Source organism: Lytechinus pictus, chromosome 12 (assembly GCF_037042905.1).
Source record: "Lytechinus pictus isolate F3 Inbred chromosome 12, Lp3.0, whole genome shotgun sequence".
Lineage (NCBI taxonomy): Eukaryota > Metazoa > Echinodermata > Echinoidea > Temnopleuroida > Toxopneustidae > Lytechinus > Lytechinus pictus.
Genome location: NC_087256.1, coordinates 15340777 through 15361526, shown reverse-complemented (window position 1 = coordinate 15361526; position 20750 = coordinate 15340777). Strand labels below are relative to the sequence as shown.

Here is a 20750-nt window from a genome sequence, read left to right as displayed (position 1 = left end):
GCATAAGAGGACAACTGCGGGGACATGATCTGCTGAAATTATTCTTTTAGGACACCATCTTGGTCACGATGATTGATAGAATTTGTTTTGATTTTTTTAATAATAATTATGGGAATTCCCACAAGCCATGTACGTCTCCCCCTCCCCTATTTACGGAACCCCCTAAAACGAACACTTTGCAATAGGTTGTTCCGTCTTAATACGAGTGTGAAATAAATATCAATAGGAATACATTACTTAAGATAGAAATACTTAAAGAGAAAATGCTATCAAATTACCATGGCTCAAGTAATTCATGTACAGAGGTTGCATGAGAAATCTGTGAAAGGCTTACTATTATATTCATATTCCTTCAGCTTTTCATCTCAATGCTTTCTCGTATTATTAATGACAAACGTGACCAACTATATCCGTGTTTTGCTTGCTATTCTCCTTTTGCTGGTAACTAGTATTATATCATTCTGTTTTCAAATACCGGTAAATCACTCATTGGCTTTACATACCTAGTGATATGGATGACTAATTTTGGAAAGGACACGAACAACCCCCCCCCCCCCCCAATTCATTCTCCCGTCCGATCCACAAAACACATCTCACTCTGATGACAGAGGACGCTAGTATTTATTTGATTTCGTCAGAGTTCATGAAAAGCGGAATATCAGCTCAACATAGACATGCCAGATTTGTGAAAAAGCATTTGAAATATTTATTTCCCAAAGCGTTGTCAAGATTTGAGAAATGTCGTTCTCTATCGACCGAAATTAGAGATTTACTCCAGTGAGTGGGGAAAATGCCAACTGAGATTTCCTCAATTGAGGGAAAGACATGAAAGAGTGCAATGTATAACAATAATTTTATGACTTCATGTTTTTTATTTGATATTTTTCAAGCACATAGAGAGACTTCATCGATTATTATGCGTTATAAAATAATATTATTATTATTAATGATATTATTAGTATTATCATTATTATAATTACAATTGTTATTATTATAATTATTGTTGTTATTATTATACATTTTCTAAATATTATTTTCATCATAATAATGAAAAAAAAAAGATGTAGTTCTCAATCATGCCTATCATTTTTTAGAAATTAGATACACAAAAGAAACTTTTGAAAATTACACTTTATGTGAAGAGTGACTCTTTTCGAACTATTTAAATCTCCATTTTACTTCCGTTTGTTTAGCTAATGTATCAGGAAAGGAAACTTTTAGAAAAATAACGACTTATTTGAAAGGCATGACACTTATTAAGAACAATGACTCAAATGCTATTCTCTGTAAAAGATAATGATTTTATTCATACAGTAACATGATTCCACATTACATCATGAAAACAAACAATATGTAGTCCTCATGCAGTTCCATGGATAAATTTATAGTCGTAGTAATGTATGTATACACTCACATATACAATATATACCGTCTTGAGATACTAGTAGGTCATGACATGACAATTGGTAAGAAAACCGGTGAATGTATTACAGATTAGCCGTTAAATATATTTGAATTAACTATAGTTTAATAATGTAATAGTTAAATGGTATAAGGCAAATACATATTGAGAAAGAAACGTGCAGCTTAAACATCACGAGGCTAGATCGATAGATTGGGAGAAGAGAGAGGAGGGGGGGAGAAGAAAAATGATGAAGGTATAAGAGAAAATGAAGTAGACTGAAATTCAAATAAACGAGATAGACAGAGGAAGAAAAGATAGAAAGGGGGGAGGGGGAAGCGAGAAAGTAAATAAAAGCAAGAGAGAGAGAGAGAGAGAATGAGAGAGAGAGTGGGAGAGGGAGAGAAGGGGGGAGATAGAAGAAGAGCAATGGAGGGGTGGGGTACGGAAAGGTGGGAGAAACAGTAGCCATCAAATAAAACAAAATCATCGATTTTTTTTCATAGAATACAAGTTACTATTCCACACCCATTATTATCTCTGCAAAGTATGAAACTGTGCACATTATTGATATTTAGATATAAATGAATATCATATACGTTTCAAAATTGCAATTCTGATCAAACGAATACCATTAGGAATAAATTCAGCTGGTTTTAGCGACACTCTGTGCTATTTAACTATCACTATCTTATCGAACTATTTACTTTCTAGCCAGTATGGCGTGTGAGAGAAAGTACAACAATTAATTAGCAACAAGCTTCTTGGGAAAAGAGGGCATTCAAATATATAGATTATAGTCGTGACAGTAGTAGGAGTTTCGGACAATTTAACTACTCTTTCAGCCAGAATGAAAATGACAACAAACTATGTTTTTTTATATTCTTAATTAAAAAAAAAGTTTCAGGTTTGACGTCATAAAGTTACCACAAAAAAAATCATTAAATATATCGTTACCATCGTTACTGGGTGGAAAATATTTCCTGCACACAGATGCCTCGGAAGGAAATTATACGGGGAGGCCGAGAGGGGTGACAGTGAAACTTCGGTTGTGCATTGACGAACGAAAACAATGAAAGTGAAAAAATATTAGCAAATAAAGTAGTCAATACATAATTATGATAAACAAGGTCTTGAAGCAAGATGGCTTTGATGAAAAAAAATATTCACAATTACATTATACTTCCGAAAAGCAAAAAATAAGATATGTGGCTTGAATTATGTTACACTAATAAGGTGCAGTACAATTATTATTTTTTTCTTGATATGTCTTTATATTTTTTGGTAACTTTTATAATTATTATTAGAAATGATTTGTACAGAATGGTAAACGTTTCCTTTTGCACTGGTTGAATCTGTCGCACCAAATCCAAACGAAAGGCCACATTTTGTTCTCATCTCAAAATTAGTAGTCTAATGAGCAAAAAAAAAAACTTTGAGTGAGCCAGATATGGCGGATAGAGCAAAAGTTCTAAAAAGATGCAATAAATCGATGAATTAGAACATAGCAAAACACCTGCTTTGTTGCATTTCATTTTTCCCCTGTAGTTAAATAAGAAAATATAATTTTTTTTTAAATCAATACCTTCGTGTAAAATGTTTCAAAGCAGATGGCTGTGGTGTCTGATGTGTGTGATGAATTAAGTGACTTTCGTTTTTTTCCCTGTAATTTGCATTATCAATGATTTGACTTTCCAATACACCTACATACACTCCATACAAGACATAAGAATATTTTCGGCCGTGTCCAAAAAACACCAAACGACCAGCTGAAATGTTGAGTGCAAACAAGAAAATGTAATTAAATGCACACCACATATCAAATAGGCATGATACACGGTTAAAACAGATTAGAATTTCACAATCGTGTTTGAAATGTACATCTCGATTCAGTCAAAAGGATGACAACAAAAACAACATAAATACTTATGGAAGAACAAGATAAAATATTATGGACCCCAATGTTTCAATCATATACCATAAGCTAATACTTTCAACGTGTTTCAAAATGTTGATTATGCTTCAGCTTTTTGTCATAAATACAGATGGATATACTATGTGCTCGCATCATACATTAACAAAAACATATTTACAAATAATAATCAATCAAAAATTGAACTTATATCTACGTGATGATTTCAATCACCAATGATGACGAGATCTTTACCAGTTTTGCATAAACCTGTAACCATGGCAATCGTAGCCTACCTTTACATTCCTTTTCGGATTAAAATCACAAAGAATTAGTATGTGATCTTTATTGAAAATGCATCATCGTCGTCAGAACATCATCCACCAGAGGCTCAAGAGTCTTCTGGACCAACCTGGAGAGCAAAGAGATAACTCTTTTGCGACAAGTATGATAGGTGGCATTCGGCTTTGGCGTAAAACAATATCGTCGTTTTGTTTTCTTATTGCCCCATAGAAGCTCGAAATCCCTATACACTTAGGGAAGAGCTTCTGCCAACAATGAAAGATCTAGAGCGACGCCCTGAAGACGTTTCCCACCGATCTACCTTCATGATGTTACCTGCGTAACAATAATCAAAATGGTTGCAATCATACCAATGAGATAGATAAACATGAAGATTCTATCAACTACCAAAGCCACTTGCTTCCATTCATTATGGCATTTCTCCTCGTTGTCTTTTCGTTTCTGGGTCTCTTTCAGGAATCGGAAATCATCGTGGATCTTCCGCAAGAGGTTGATTTCCCGCATGCGCATAGAGTTAGAAGAGCTTCGCGTGTGCGTGGAGACTGGTTGCGAACACGGCCTCGAATGTCTGTCGTTGCGATCCAACCTAATGCCGCTGCCGCCGTTGCTGTTGGAATCAATGTCCCGGTGCTCTTCCCAGTAGTTCCCGTCATACGAATCCATCTCGTAGTGGTTGAGGAGTCGTGTCCCCTGGCACTGTTGGGACTTTCGGCTTCGGTAGTATATTTCTTGGTTGAAAGATGTCTTCCTCATGAGAACTACTTTGCCCACACGTCCAAGGACGATCTTCCGCAGCCAGGGTGGTACAGGGCTTGTTTCGGGTCCACGATGGTGCAGATTGAGTACTACGACCGACATCGCCAGCGATAGAGATACCATTACCATGGTAACAGCGTAGTAGATAGCTAATATAATGAGACAAACAAGAAGATTGGTGCAATTATTTCACTGGTCCATTATTCAGTTTTGATGCTTGGGCCTCCGCATTATAATTAAATAAGAGAGGCATTGCTTTGAAAACTTTTATTTCTATACTTTATCATTACTATCATTGCTTTGTTGATTGGGAACGTGTACCAGAATTTTACCAAGACATTTAGTGGCACTCGTATCACATGGGGAGGCGTCAATCCGCTTTCTGCTACTCTCCACCCAGGTAGGATGCGAAAGTAAATGCAGTATGGCCCAGCATTGTTGTTACTTTTATCATAATAATTTGTTTCCATTTCTTTTGACAAAGTATACAAAGAACCAAAGAATAATGGATATTTTCATACTGAAACGTAAGAGAGGTGTTAGCAGGGCAGAAAAACACATTTTAAGAAGCAAAACATAAAGGCTCTTGGATAATGTTACCAACTTACCTATGATAGGCACAGCACCAGATGGTGGTAGAAGCTCAGCAACAAGCAATAAGAAGACAGTCAAAGACAACAGAACTGTGATCCCAAGGCTCACTTTTTCCCCGGATTCTGGAGGCAGGAAGAAACTCAGGAAGGTGGTGGCAGAGATGAGGGTACAGGGCATAATCAGGTTGAAGACGAAGTAGGTTGGGATACGACGGAGGAAGACAGAGTATTCGACGTAACTGTAGAGGATTGGTTCATCATCCAGGTAGATTTGGTAAGGTTCCCTGTGCGCGCCTGCGTGGAACGACGTAATCTCCCACTCACTGGAACTCCGCAGGTACTTCTCAGCAGAACCTGTTACAGAATGTGAATATAACGGATTTTCTTTTCCTTAGTGATTGCAGGAATACGCTTGATAACAATAGAATACATCGTGTGCAGGTGGTGTTACCAAAGCTATAATTTATTGAATTTCATCCGAGTATATATGTATTCATGAGTAACAATTAAACTATATAAATGAAAAGGCAATATTAATGAGGAAATAAATTAACATCGTTGACATTTCCAACATAAAGAATGATATAATTTGTTTTGATATAAACCATTGCATCAAAACCAAGACTGAATACCGAAAACGGCAGAATTCATTTCGATTTCCTTATGAAATGTGATTCATCAATATGCATGGTGTCATTGACCATCTTTATCTCTCTTAATCGTGGATCAAGTCGCTAGAGCGCTTCCAAATCCTAGCTTTCTCTGCACAACATCAATAACTGACTTCCTGATGCAGTCATTGCCCCTTCTAATATCAAACAGTCCTTACGGTTAATCCCACCTGATTTTCAAAGTCCTTGTTTACGTTTCGGAAACTAACTTTTTTTATCATGCATGTTTTGAATTATTTTGCTTTTGGGTATTAAACTGTTATCATGCCAATCCTTTTGTTATTGAAATGTGTATCTATAATTGTTTTGTCGAACCCCAAACCCCATAATCACTCTAAAGTCTGATCAACTTTGGCGTCTTCATTCAGCAATTAAGAAGTCCATTCACTGTTACTTCTTATCCATCCATCGGTTTAAACTAGGACAAAAAAATGAAAGATCGCTTTAAGCCTATCTGAAACCATGGAAACAGTAGCTAAACGACGTTGGGCCTAATTTGTGTTAGCTTCCAAGATTTGGGGTATGGAAGAGGGAGGTGGGTAAGACTAGAGTAGGTACACACGCGTGGCCAAATTATTTCCAAACACCCCCTCAACGAGTTTTTCTCTGTGTGCAAAATAACCTCCTAAACAAGTTTTTCGCGGGCTTTATTTACACATTTTTGGCCCCTAAACAAGTTGTCGCCAGAATATGACCCCGAGGAAAAAGCTTGGGAAAAAAAACATACCCTAACCACGTTTGGCTAGTCTTAAAAAAAAAGCTTTGAAAAAAATACATACCCTATATACGTTTGACCCTGCGAATGACAATTGACCAGCCTCTCAAAAATACCCCCTGTTTTGAAAATGTGTGTTTTTTATACCCTTAACGCGTGCACGTGCGGCCCGCGTCCAAAACTGAAAAAACACCCCGTTAAACGCGTTTTTTTGGTCACGCGTTTGTACAGCAGTATATTTGACTGCCCCCCGGGCTGCCGGGCATATTACCGATTTTAATCATTTACATTTTGTCTGTTTATGACATTTACTACACGGATTTCATAGCCTTTCGTGGTCAACTGGTCAAAGCAAACCAAGGGTTTCCACGGACACTGATGTTTTAGTAAACTATCAACTAAAGTTGGCTAGTGATGCAAACCTTTCAGAAACCACGTCCCTGTCATGGCAGCGTCTGTCTTATTTCTTTCTACTCGGTCTGACTAATTAATTCAACTACTACTTCACGTGACTCACAATTCACACGTTTATACTGACCCTTTACACGCTGATGGAGATACAAAATCACAAAATCATCATTGTTAATTAAATCATCCATAGCATCATCTGATTATCACCGAAATTAATTAAATTTGAGCGAGAGCGTCGTGTCTTCTGATATCAACATACTCTGAACTGTCGGTAGAGTATCCGAAATGTGTACGTTTAACCAAGTGTGTATAAGAATGGCATAAATACTCTCTAAATCTAATGGATTTAAATTAAATCCAGATCGGCTGTGATTAGTGACCAACCGAATTGCGGTGTTTTTATAGTCTTTTAAGTCTCTAAAGATTTTAATTCAAATCTTTAAGCTTTATATTCAAATCCACAGGTTTCAAATCTGAGTTCAACATACGGCAGGTCACTATTTATTGCCTATCTGGATTTATTTTAAATCCTTGGAATTTTAGAGTGTGAGCACTGACATGGATGTGTTCTTTTTTTGCGGTTAGATTTAATAGATACTAATCTAGATTCAGATTTGCTCAAATAAATGCGTCTCAATAAATAGCTTATTATATTAATTGAAGCCTTCTTGGAAGTCCCCGCCCCTAAAAATGATAAAGTATAATGCCCCTTTCCTACCCCCTTTACCCTCTTGGTCAGTTTGAGGAAAAATCAAAACACCATTCTTGATCGATGATAAAAAGTACAGAATATTGTGAGCAAACGTACCTGTTCCGTTAAGCATAATCTCATTAGCGCCATGTTGCCAGGGGCCAAAGGTCACAGTACATTTCTGCACATCAAAAGGGAAGTTTGTGACGTCCATGGTACAGTGTGTCTTGATGATAGTGGGCGATTGCCAGACTACTTTCCCAGTGTGGTATACACTGCATATTGAATGGGCTGCGTAGTCTTCATATCTACTCCCAGCACTAAAATAACAGATAATGAAAGAGAATTAGTATGAAGTTTTCACCTAGCCCTACCGGTTAAGATCCATATACCATATCATTATCACTCGATGTTTATTTGGTCTAATCGGTTATATAGACGTGCGATAGTAGGGAGGGAAAGCTTTACTCCAGTATTAAAGCAGCAATCAGTCCCATCATTAATCTGAACCTTGGTATTTATTCCTCTAAAGGGGGATTATTACTCAAATCAAAGTCTATTTCATATTTCAGTTATTGTATATAATAAATCTATACATAAAAAATTGCATTCCTGAATTTTCACTAAAAACTCAATATGGATTTTAATGAAGGTCTTTCCTTTGCTTATCAGAAATCGTTACTCATAACTTGGTATCAATGAACTGCCGTGGTAAAAAAACATTAATTGTGTATCTTACTTGTTATACAGCCATAGGTCCGGCATCCACACCTCGTCTCTCGTAATCTTGAAATTACTAACGCTGTTATACAGGGAAGGTTCCCATACCAGATAGTCATCGTGCCATCTCTGTAAAAGAATGAAGAATGCAAGTGGTAAGAGGATAAATGATAGATTTTTAGAGGATTCGACACTGGCGTAAATATTGGGCGTGTGGACCCCCCCCCCCCCCTCAAAAAAAAAGCGTTAAAACAGGTCAGGGAAATGTGTTACTGTATAAGCTGTAATTTTCGCGTGGGTTTTATTTTCGCGGATTTCGCGAATTGCCGATCGGCCGCGAATTTAGCAACACGCGAAAATATTGACACACTTGTTAGTCAGTGCCAATGTCCCCAACAGCAAAGCTTTGCTATTGAAAACATACTGTGTAGTAAGAAAATGGAGATATGCACCTGTATATGTACAAAAAATAAGGTTTAGAAAGTACAGTTAGTGATTCAAAAAGTTAGCTAGAATTTCACTTTTTTTAATTTCTCAAACAAAATTAGAGCCTAAAGTATTTTCTAACATTATTTTATCAATATCTATACACTCATTGTAATATTAAAATGTATTTTCCATGAAATAATTTGATATTATTGTCATCTGATTGACTCTATTACACACGTATTGGCAGCTATTTGCATACTCATTAATATTCATAAGTCACATGACCAGAGCTTTTAGAGGTGAAGATTCTGTTCACAAAATTCCACATTTTTGCACTTTTACCAACTTTTTGAAAAATTAATAGAACAAAACACAAATTTTAAAGACTGCTTAACCCTATAAATTACAGATCAAACTGTGGCATGATGAATTTTCAGATCTAAAGGTAAAAAAATTGAAATTTAAACCACCTTTTTCCACAGTTTGTAACTGTTTTTACAGGGACATATTTATGTACAAAAGACACATCAGCATAGCAACTTTGAAGAGTAGAGATTTGCACATGATTAGCACTAGTTTTGCTTCTTTTAAATGCTGTGGAAATGTTTTCTACATCTTCCGATCGCGAATTTAACAACCCGCGAAAATGTCGGGACCCCCGCGATTCGCGAAAAATTCTGTACGCGAAAATAACAGCTTCTACAGTATTTGTTATTCATTTTCTGAATATTATGGCAAAAGCTGTCTCGAAATTAGATTTCGCTTTAGCTCCCTCATTTAGGGGCTTATTTCGCCACTTCTTTATATGGAGAGGCAAAATATTAATGAAAAACTACACGAACGCAATCAATATTATATAGGCCTATATTCCCTAAAAAGAAAACCATTGTCTCCATGTATTTCCCAAGCTTCAAGATTTATAATCAAATCATATCTGCGATGAGATCAAGTGAATCTTCCATCTACGTGTCGATCAAAATTGCAGTGACAGCCACGAGTCGACAGCTGTAGGTATGTCATCTGTATTTACACAGGGTACGCAGTGAAAATAATTGATTTAGTAAATAGAAAAAAAAACATATACTGATATGCAAAGACAACATTTATATGGTCTGAATAATTTATTTGATCTGACTGGTGTTTTTTTTTCACTTTGTTAATTTTATGTTCAACATGAACTGTCTATAAATATACTCGACTGGGATTGAGTGAGTGAGTGAGGGAGAGAGGGGGAGAGAGGGGGAGAGAGAGGTAGTAGAAGTAAAAAGACAGTGTATATGCATACACATAATGAAAGTACGATAAACGTGTACATATACACAACAACAAAAGTAAGTCCCCCCTAAATCAAATTGCTGTAACTTTTGCACGGAATTATTTTGAGATATGATATTTCGTAGGTGGTTTTCTACACTCATTAAGCAACCTCTGGGGAAAAATGAGATTGATCGGTTGAGTCATGCATGAGTAATTAAAGATTGAATTAAAAATGACAATTTTTGAAAGTCACAAGAGTCGTTTTTCAGATAGTGCAAATACAAAGCTGGGCAAAAGTTGCTTTTAGGTGAATTTTATGGTGTTAATGCTGTTTTACTATCCATCATTTAGCCACTCCACACACAATTTTGATATCGTATGTTCATGGTTGAGTGAGCACAATAATGCAGGGGCCGCGGGGGCTCAGCCCCCCACTTTTTTCCAAAAGCATGTACAGAAATGTAAAAATGACCATACGATTGTGATTTTTTGCATGGTCAGCCCCCCCCCCCCCACTTTGAAAACCGTTCCGCGGCCCCTGTACTGTGACGTATCATCAAAGGGGTTTATGGTAGTATCCTCTACAACTTGTTAGATCATGTTAAAATTTGAAAATGTTGGTGGCTCCCCCGATTATAGGCCCCTCCCCCATTTTAAAATTATGGATCCACCACTGATTTGTCCATAAATTAAACTGATCATGAGAATTTGTGAGAAAAAATACATTTATGCAGTATAAAGAGTATTCATTCCTAAGTTTTCGAATGTGCTCGCTCAACCATGAAAATGTTAAAACTTCGGAAAGTGTGTGGTGATATTAATGATGGATGATAAAAACAACAGCAATTAAAGTCACATTTGAAACAGAATTTGCCCTCAATATTCACTTTATTACCTTTGAAAATGGGTATGTGACATTGAAAATACCCAATTTCCCACTTTGATGTGTGATCACTCATCCATGAATAAACAAATCGATTTCATTTTTGCACAGAATTCTGCCCATAGGTTGATAAACATTACTGCCAAATGACATTGCTAAAGACAGACTTGAAAAAAAGTTCCACCACATTGAATAGGGGGTTACTTATTCTTAAACATATGCACCCATAATGTCCACAAGTCTATGAGAGAGAAAGTCGACATTTTAACAAATATGAAATGAGGGTTTGTTTCGTGGACGGTTTTTGTTACTTCTGCCAACAGTTATTTCATGAAACTTCGCACATGGCTTCAATGTAACACTATCCAAAATGTGCGCACACCGAAATAACCATTTGATACGGCACAGAGTGGGGCCAGGGCCTTGAACTTTCTTCTCATTTGCATAATTTTCGAATATTGTGTGCTCACTGATGCATTAAACATCGGGATTTTCATAAAAATCAAATCAAATGAACCATGCAAGGAGGTTTGTGACAGATATCCATAGTTACAAATTGCATTTTTTCCAATAACGTAAAAAAGAGCTAATCACATTCCACATGTTCATTCAAGCGTGAATGTTTAATTAAACGCCTTTGAATCATTGAAGCATGTTAATTGGTCATGAACATAACGAAAAAGTTGAGAAAAGATCATTTTCAGTTACCAAAATGAAACAATACTTGCCTATGATATTTGAAAATCGTATCTTTTGTTTTCAATAAATGTTCATTGAACCGTGAAACAATGAAAATTGTTGAAGATACTCTTCCCAAAAATAACTGTCATCATATTCTATCATTTTTATTGATAGAAATGTGTAAAAAATCCAATTATAGCAAATTTGGACTTGTGTTCATTCAACCGTGAAATTTAGCCAGAAAAGTTGCATTGTCTTTTAGAAAGTACCTTTTACAAGCCTTCTGACTATTTTTCATGATGAGAATGTGGAATTAGTTCCAATAAAAATGGAATCAAAGTCATGATATTTGGCTTGTGACTTTTGAAAAGTGACATTTTTGCCTTCTGACCGTGCTCACTGAAGCATGACGTAAAATACGTCCATAACATTTACTCAGAGGGTAGCCTATAAAATTACCTACACGCTCATGTAAAAATATATTAAAAACTCGCATTGGTTCGGAAATTATTGATGTTTGTTTAAGGGGGACTTACTTTTTTTGTTGTGTATAGATACAAATTGAATTGAATCAATGCTATATTTAGCAGTGCCAGGCACGACGCTACCATTTGAAAAACGACAGTGTACAAAAACTTTTAAAATACCATCTGATTAGGAATTTTTGTTTGTTTGTTTTTTGCATGGATAGCCTCCCCAGCCCTCACTATTGAAACCGTTCCACAGCCCCTAGCTGAAGTATGCATCTAACAGAATTCATAAATACACAAATAACACACACACACACATGAATAATCTAAATGATGAGTTAACACTCATATCGATAGTACAAATAATTGACCAAAAAAAAGACATAGACTAATAGGATGGAATGAGATATAGACATACAGAGAGAGAGAATTGGTGGATGGACAATGAATGATGGAAACAGCAAGGAAAGACCGGTGAGGTATCAGAGGTGGAAAAATGTGGAGAAAAATCCCAGGATCTCCTTCCTTTGCAGCCTCAAAGAAAAACGCTCCAACTACTCAACATGATTTAACTTAAGTTGCCAAGGGTTATTATCTTCCGTCTCATTTGATTCGAATTATACACAACGTCAATTTTGATTGATATCTCATGAATAAAATTTCTCTAGAAGTATTGCAGTGAAATATCCCGCAGGAAACGAAGTATATAAGACATGTGCTAATGCCTATAGCCATGTGGTCAAAGGGAATATTAAGGCTTAATACCAGGAACATCCCACAGGAGTCATAAAGAAAGGCTAATCTCACATTTTATGTTAAAGTTGAAGTGAATGGGGAAATACAACCCTTATATAATTCATGGAAATTTCACAACGATTTGATGGATAAACTATAGTTGGTTCATTTTTGGACAGTCAATACACCATTTTACCACCACATGCATGAACGCAGCAAAGATTCGTTTTGTTTGCTCTGGTTTGGTTATGCTTTGTGCACAGTGAAGAATAGTATTAGACATACATTATTTGAAATCAAAAGATAAGAAATAATTTTTATTTTAAAAATCGCATAAATGGATTACATTCTTGAAAGCAAGTGACAATCATCAGATCCCTCTATCCCCTCACATTCATGTATTTTATCAGGCGCTTAAGATTATTCGCCCACGGGACCCTCTGTGCTTGTGAAATTATGGCGATCATTTGAAAACAAATCCTAATTCTACACCATATAATTAAGTTAGTGTATGCAATTGAACAATTGAACGCTAAATAAAATGCCTGTACTCTATTTTGAAGTTGCATTATTTTTCACACCATAATTACCCCCTCAGCGACCTTAGACTTTGTGCGCATGCGTGTGTTTAGCTTTAAAATTCATCATTAGCATTCTCTGTATGCAAATCTCTGAAAATTTGTCAAAATGTCCTATTCTGACTTGTACATCCGCACCAAATATCAACCAACTGAGATTCAAAAGTGTTTTCATATCTAATGCTGATTTGTAATGTCGAAAGGTAGAACACATGTTTATTGATTCCATATACTGAATGCTAGGTTATTGTAGATGGCTCAGTGCGTCGTTCATTTATTGTTGATGATAATTATTATTATGATTATCATTGTTATCATTACAACTATTATCATTATCATAATAATGATAATAATTACTATCATCATAATTATCATTATTGTCATAATTATGATGATATTGAAATATGATAATCAACATCAGTGTTGTCATTACGTTAGGAATAGTCCTCTAAAGGGACTTACTATCTTAGGTCTGAAACTAATTAATTAATTTGTCGTGACAGGTTAATTTTCTTCTTCAGAATCATATCAATACTTGCAATTATTCTATTTAGTGTACACTGTACATTGTTGTTTTTATACGGTAAATAAAACCGAACCAAAGCAAGATCCCTCGCAGCAACAATATAAAGAATGTAGCTTTATCATTTCTTAGCATAAACTTGATAAAATAATATAATCATTGTTTCCGGTGTTTTACATGTCAATTCTGAAACGGTCTAAGTTCGTGTGTGTCTTGCGTGTGGGATATTTTTGTATAGGATTCTCCTACGAACAGAAGTGATAATGTACATCGTGTACTGCAAAAAGAATGGAAGAAGTATTTTAATGAGCACTGACTAATCTAGGTCAGGGTTGTATAGCTTCGAAAGAGAAAGCATGTAACATGTCTTAATTGATAACCCCTTCTTAAAGACACAGTTGGGTTTGTTCTTTTCTTATAACGGGTTGATCGTTTTCGATGTATTTATGTCAGTAAGAAAGTTGTTGAGATACCTCGTGCTGACGATAAATGTAATTATTACTATTTTATGACGTCACCTGTGCCTAAACGGGAAAAGACGAACTTTGGCCCATATAGGTATTCGATCCCGATATTAATGATGGGTGTATGCAGGTGGTTCTTTGATCCCGGTTTTCCCGATACTCTTATATGAATATTTCAGATCTTAAAGTGCAAAGGCGGCGACCATCCTCTAAACGGGCCCTCAATTTTACGTCCTATCCGAGGGATCAACCCCATGGGCTTTCTATTGGTATGTCATTTTTAATTAAGCAATTCGTTCATGATTACAATGCTTCTCCTGATTGCGAATGTCATGGTAATTTGACAATTAAATCATTTTTGTTTGATTTTTTTGTCCACATAATCTATGATTTTACGTGAAAAAATGAAAACACCATGCTGGATATCTATTATGTATTTTCATATATGACCTAAGTATAAAATAGCAAATTCAAATCAAATCAAATCAAAAGCAATTCAAACGAATAAAATCCTCCTAATTAATTTATCAAATCAACATGATTTTGGTGAAACGCGTGATTAGCGAAAAGCTTTTCAAAACAATGACACACACATTCTAAGCTGATAATCAAAACCAAAACAAACTGGAGCAAGTGTAAACATTTATCTGAAACTTTTAGTATGTTTTTTTAATTACTTTCTTCTCAATGATTATTGGTCATTTTCTTGTATAATCCCATAGCCCAAATCCACCTCTTAACACATCAGACATGCCTCGTTGAACTCCACCAAGATTTTAATACTATGGGCAGGACGGGTGCTCACATGCTAATCAATAAACATCCGCAACTTGACTCAGAATACACACGAGTATGTTAATTCACCGGCATGATGGTGAAGTTGACAGGGGCTACCTTTTGCAACAAGATGATAATTTGAAAGGAAAAAAAAGTAATCATTAAAAACATGCTGGTTACGAGATGTCTCTTGACCCACAGTGCTTATTGGAACCTTTCAGATTCTTTAAAAAACCTAGAAAAGCGAAAATGGGAGAAGGGGATTTTTCATCACTACTGGTTCTACACGAAACATATTGGGGTTCTTGATATAAAGTACCCTTGTTGTTATTATTTTATTGTCTTAAGATAAAATATAATTTATCTAGTTAAATAAATTGCACTTTGCTGCGGGTATTTTGGTACATAATCATGAAAGTTGGTCTATAAATTTTCATAAATGATCTAACTATAAATAATTCATTACTTTATCACAGTTCACAGAACCGTTTATACAAATATTACCATGCTTTCATTTTTCATTCGTCTAGTTTGCAGAACACAATATTTTTATTTATCTCCATTCCAATTTCGTTTTCAAATACAAGATTAAATCAGAATTGACACCATACGCTGTGTAATTACAGTAGACAGAAGACCAAGAGTTCAATATGAATTCAAAATGGTGGAAACCCCATTTCCTTTGACAATATCGGACGTCGGGTGTTTAGTATTCTAGGATCGTCTTGTGTTTGGCCTGCGCCATTCCCATCTATATGGGAATAAAAATCGGTTATGCGAAAGTCAGGGTATGTTTAGTAAAGTCCAATTTCATGTTGATGGACCTTAATATCTTCTTGTTTTGTTGATGTTGATATGTTTTTATTTTACTGATTTATTTCATTCGAAATAATCTGTTTAACAGTATTACATTATTTTGTATCCAATCAAACATTAACAGATTTTGCGACTTATTACTAATTCATCTGTAATTGCACTACTGATGTTTCATGGTGGTAACGTAAGAATATACAACTTACGTCTGAGTCATCGATATAAAAACACTAATGTCTTTTCTTAAATATAGGATATGGTGATGCAATTGCACTTATTCCGAGAATAAGGAGAAAGAAACTCAAAGTTACTGCTTGTCTTCAACTTATACATCACGGATATTTGGCTCTGCGCGACATCTAATTTGATCTGTCGGCAAATATCCGGTGAACTTTTTAGCTACTCTCCTGAGCCAACATTCAATTTATCAAACTCGTCCAACGAAATCATGTCGTGAAGAGTTCAATTCTAACATTCAGTATTACGGTAAGTAATTTTAACAACAACAACAACGGAAGACGTACAACTAAAGATAACCAATGATGCTTGAGAATTAATTGCTATCATTTTTTCATTTAAAATCAGCATACATATTACCTACAATATGTTCAATTAAAAATGATAGTTAGGCTTTAAACTTTTACATTGTAAGTAAATAAAGTAATAATAAACGGACCAATCTATAGATTTTAAACCTTTCATAAACTTGTTTTGAAGGTGGGGGGGGGGGGACATTGTCAAACGTCAATGGACTGTTTCAAAATTGTAAGGCTGACTTTTGGCAGAATATTTCATTATTTACTTTTGTTTACCGAAGTTTTTATGAGTTTAGGATAAAATATCATTGTTTTGTTATTGATGTAATGAAAACTGTAATATAATCAAGTCATACCAAGAAATCCATAGAGAATGGCACTCCAGACCAGGGCCCCTTTGCATAATATTTACCATTATGGTAACTTACATATAATCTTTGATTTTGATTGGCTATTGATTAGCGTTACCATGGTAGATACCACTGGATGGCAAAGTTACCATGATAGTAACTTTTATGCAACGGGGCCCTAGTAGGTGTTTTATAAAGCTGTTCGTAAGTCTAGAGCGACTTTATATAAGAACGACTGGTGAATCTCAAGGTGAATATCATTTACCGCGAGAAAGGATCACCAGTCGTTATTAACCTCACTCTCAACTTACGAACAACTGTATGAAAAGGCCCCCCTGGTCGGTGTTTCATAAAGTCATGCATGACTTTACGCATGCACGACTTGAACATGTTCTTGAGCTAAAGTTAGCTCTACAGGGATACATTACATAGCGCAAGAATGGACAAAAGTCGCGCGTACGATCATTCGCAAAACATTCCGAACAGCTTTATGAACGACTCACATGTAAAAGAGCTAATCAGGTCCCTAATCACTCCTCTCAGAGTAAGACGAGGGACCAGTCGTTTTGGAGTGGGATTTACATCTTTTGAGAGTGCATTATAGTTCCTTCCGGAGTGAAAAATGTATATTTTCATACATTTCCGCACCAGAAGGAGCTATAGTGGGTTTGACATCTTTTGAGAGTGCATTTTTACTCCAGAAGGAGCTATAATGCACTCTCTAAAGATTACTAGATTCAGTCTAGAACAATCATTAATGCATCCTGCTTTTTACCCGTCTGACGACTTTCAGTTTCGTTCACTGATTGTGATATTTTATGGTCTTGTTGAGCACCCCTCTCACTGTGTCGCATATTTTCCATAAAATTGTTCACCGAATACGAAGCTCTGTCCCTGGATGTTTTGTTTTTGTCATTACGACACCGTCTCTCATAAAAATGATTTCTACATGAATTCAAAAACTTACCATGGTCAACCAGGCGTTGATTTTAAAAGTCTCCAGTCTTTCATCCTGTTAAAAACAGTAATTCGGAGAAGATTAAGAGTATTTATTTCAAAATTGAAATTAATCTTAACACATTAAAGCTGCACAATAATGATATAAAGTCGCATTTTTTCATTTACAGTCAATATTTCTTATCAGAAATATTTCGAAACTTGCTATTACGAAGCATTTTATCATTTAATTTAATATGTAAAATAAAAAAAGAAAATGCAGAGATACACCGCTGGTTCTAGAGATCATTAATAAGCTCCTAACAACGGAATATGCTCTATAAGTCTGTTTAAAGTGAATACGTTATTTCTAGCTATTAAAAGGAATAGTGTATCGTTGATTCCATTGTTAAAAATGGAGTCAAGTGTAAACCTTATTGGACGGTGTTTTTCTACAAGAGTATGAAAACATATTAATGCAAATTAGAGAAATTATTAGCAAAGAATTAAGTTTGACTTAAACTTGATCTTCAGTAGGGCGTGTTCACGGACACGTTCAATGTGTTATAATATACCACTCGAAACAACTAGAGATTTGACTGCGACCATGTTGGTCAAACTTTAATCTTTGTGAACATCCCCCCTCCTATATTCCCACGAAGTAGATAAATTACAATTGGAGAATATATTCATATCTTACCACATCGAGGACCTGGGCAACGAAGAATTGCATCTCGACGAGGGTGGTTTGGGAGATATTTTTGACCGGTCGAATCGACTTGTCGTATCGACCTTTCGAAAACAGATCCGAACGAAGATTCATATGATCACGTGACCCCGAGGCCCCTGTAGAGTAGAAGGGATAAAAAGTAAAAGGGTACAACAGTTAGCTGTGTCAGAGTAAAACGCTGTTTAAGATTTTATACAACGCTGTTTACTCTATGAACCTTACAGTATTTGTTTAACCGTTTAAACAATCATGTTTAATTTATTGAAAATTAGATATTGAAAAATAAATTTTGTTGCTTAAGATTTAAACACTTGTTTAAACTATTTAAACAATTACTGTAAGGTTCACATAGTAAACAGCGTTGTATAAGTTTTTTTTTTACTGTGATCGAGTTAAATATGGGGGTTTAAAGGGAAGGTATGTCGTTTGTTTTTTCTTTCTTCACACTAAGGAATAGGGGTGCAAGAAAGGTGCAACTTTGCAGGAAAAGGCGCAGAGCGAGTATTCTGGCATAGTTGCACCTTTCGCTCGCCATCGCGCCTGCGCAGGCCCGCAGCGGGTGGTTGGGGTGCAAGTTTGAAACTCGCGTGTAGTCTAGGTTTCTGTCATACTTCATCCTGCTCGGCAATGAAAAAATACTTTCTTGTTTGTGTGTGTTTAAGAGTGTTCTTCTTGTATACGAGTAATGACAATAAAACTGTATTTTTATTTGCGAATTGCTCCTAAGTTATGTTGTCTAGAGTTTATAGGTTCTGGGAACAATCTACTAAGGGATCTGTGAATTAACAACATGATTGCATAATTCGAATGTTATGAACATGTTACGCATGTCATGACTGTTTTGGGAAAAGTAATAAGAAAAGCACGTTTTTTATTTTTATTTGGGGAATCAGACAATTTGGCAAAGATAGTAATTTTAGTAATTGTTTTAATAAGCTTTTTGTAAATTATTATAATTATACGGGAAACCAAACGTTGCAATTATAGATGTGTTACCCCATACATACGATCCACCATTTCTTTCCTGTTTGTGCCAATGAATTATTGCGGAATTAAAGGTAGAGTTAGAAATCACTGACTATGATTATGTGCATCGCAGAAGAATTCCGTAACCACTTGAACATTTGGCCAAAGAGATGAGGTGGACGACGACCGAGGTCCGTGACATATAACAATGAAAATAATCGCTGTACTTGTTTAGGGGTTCAAATACTTGCCAAGGGTATCGTTTTGCTTCCAATACTTGTTAAGGGTAGGGTTTCACACGCCAATACTTGTTAAGGGGTGCATTTTCAGAATATGGAAAATACGTGTTTCGGGTGATTTTCGAGACCCCATGGTTGCGCATGGTATCCACTCGTCAATGGAATTGCCCCCCCCCCCCGGGGGGGGGGGGGCAGGCACGGTGGCATCCTGATAGGAAATCCGAGGCAAATTGGATCCGTGGCCGCGTCTTAGTGGGTTCAACCTCTAAAGGTGCAGACTAGATGTCACACTGGAAGCACCTTTACGGTGCAACTTTGTATCTTTTTGCAAAGGTAAAAATTTGAACTTCTCTTGAAGGTGCAAATAAGAACTTTGGGATGCAATTCTGCACCTTATACGTGCAACTTTGCACCTATCAGAGAGGTGCAAAGTTTCACCTTTCCAAAAGGGTACTAAGTTGCACCTTAAATGTGCTCCCAGTGTGACATCTGGTCTGCACCTTTAAAGGTGCAAAGTTGAACCTGATTTTCTTTAATAGTGTGTTTATGGAGTATAAGGTAAATAAAAATGAAATGTTTTCATCTTGATTAATCCCCCTCCCCTCTCTTTCTTTCCGCTTGTTTCTATCTCTTATCTCTATCTTCTGTCAAAAACCTGATTACATGATTAATCGTGTTAGCACTTGATTACAAACTGTGGATAAGAATAAATCTTTCTACCACTACCCAACCTAATGGGAAGCAATATTATGGACATATACTAGGCAGAGAACAAGGCCTACCAAATATCTACCATTTATATGATTTTCCACAGTTAATTCTCTTCCCTCTTTACAACAAAGTGTAAGCTATGCCTCTGGTTGCGTTTTTGGTAAATGCGCAACTCGACTTATTCGCATTGTCCCCCCAGGGAAATATCTTGGGAGATATCTTACATGCCGTCATTTACGTCACATATTAGCGTTGATTAGTAAAAACTATTAGGTTGGTACATTTACTATGGTCTCAACCAAAAATGTTTAAATAAATTTACTGTCTCAACTATAAACATCAAATGCACAATTGGGAAGTCATACCAACAACGAGGGAATCATAACCTATATAAATTATGTTCTGGATAGAAGCGGTAACGTTGTCTACTAATAGGCTTAGATATTTTTGTTCTTTTTAAAGAAATTGGTGTGCCTCATTATTGTAATAACTTTAAGT

The 20750-nt window shown here is 35.9% G+C and overlaps 1 protein-coding gene across 1 annotated transcript; it reads right to left on the bottom strand.

Annotated features, from left to right (window-relative positions):
* Positions 1-1280: 1280 nt before the first annotated feature.
* Positions 1281-18456, bottom strand: LOC129272467 (neuronal acetylcholine receptor subunit beta-2-like). Its single transcript, XM_064107609.1, has 6 exons — positions 18307-18456; positions 17638-17682; positions 8194-8303; positions 7572-7774; positions 4982-5320; positions 1281-4522 (listed from the first exon to the last, which is right to left on the bottom strand). The coding sequence occupies exons 1-6, from the start codon at positions 18427-18429 to the stop codon at positions 3921-3923; spliced, it is 1422 nt and encodes a 473-aa protein (XP_063963679.1). The 5' UTR covers positions 18430-18456; the 3' UTR covers positions 1281-3920.
* Positions 18457-20750: the final 2294 nt, after the last annotated feature.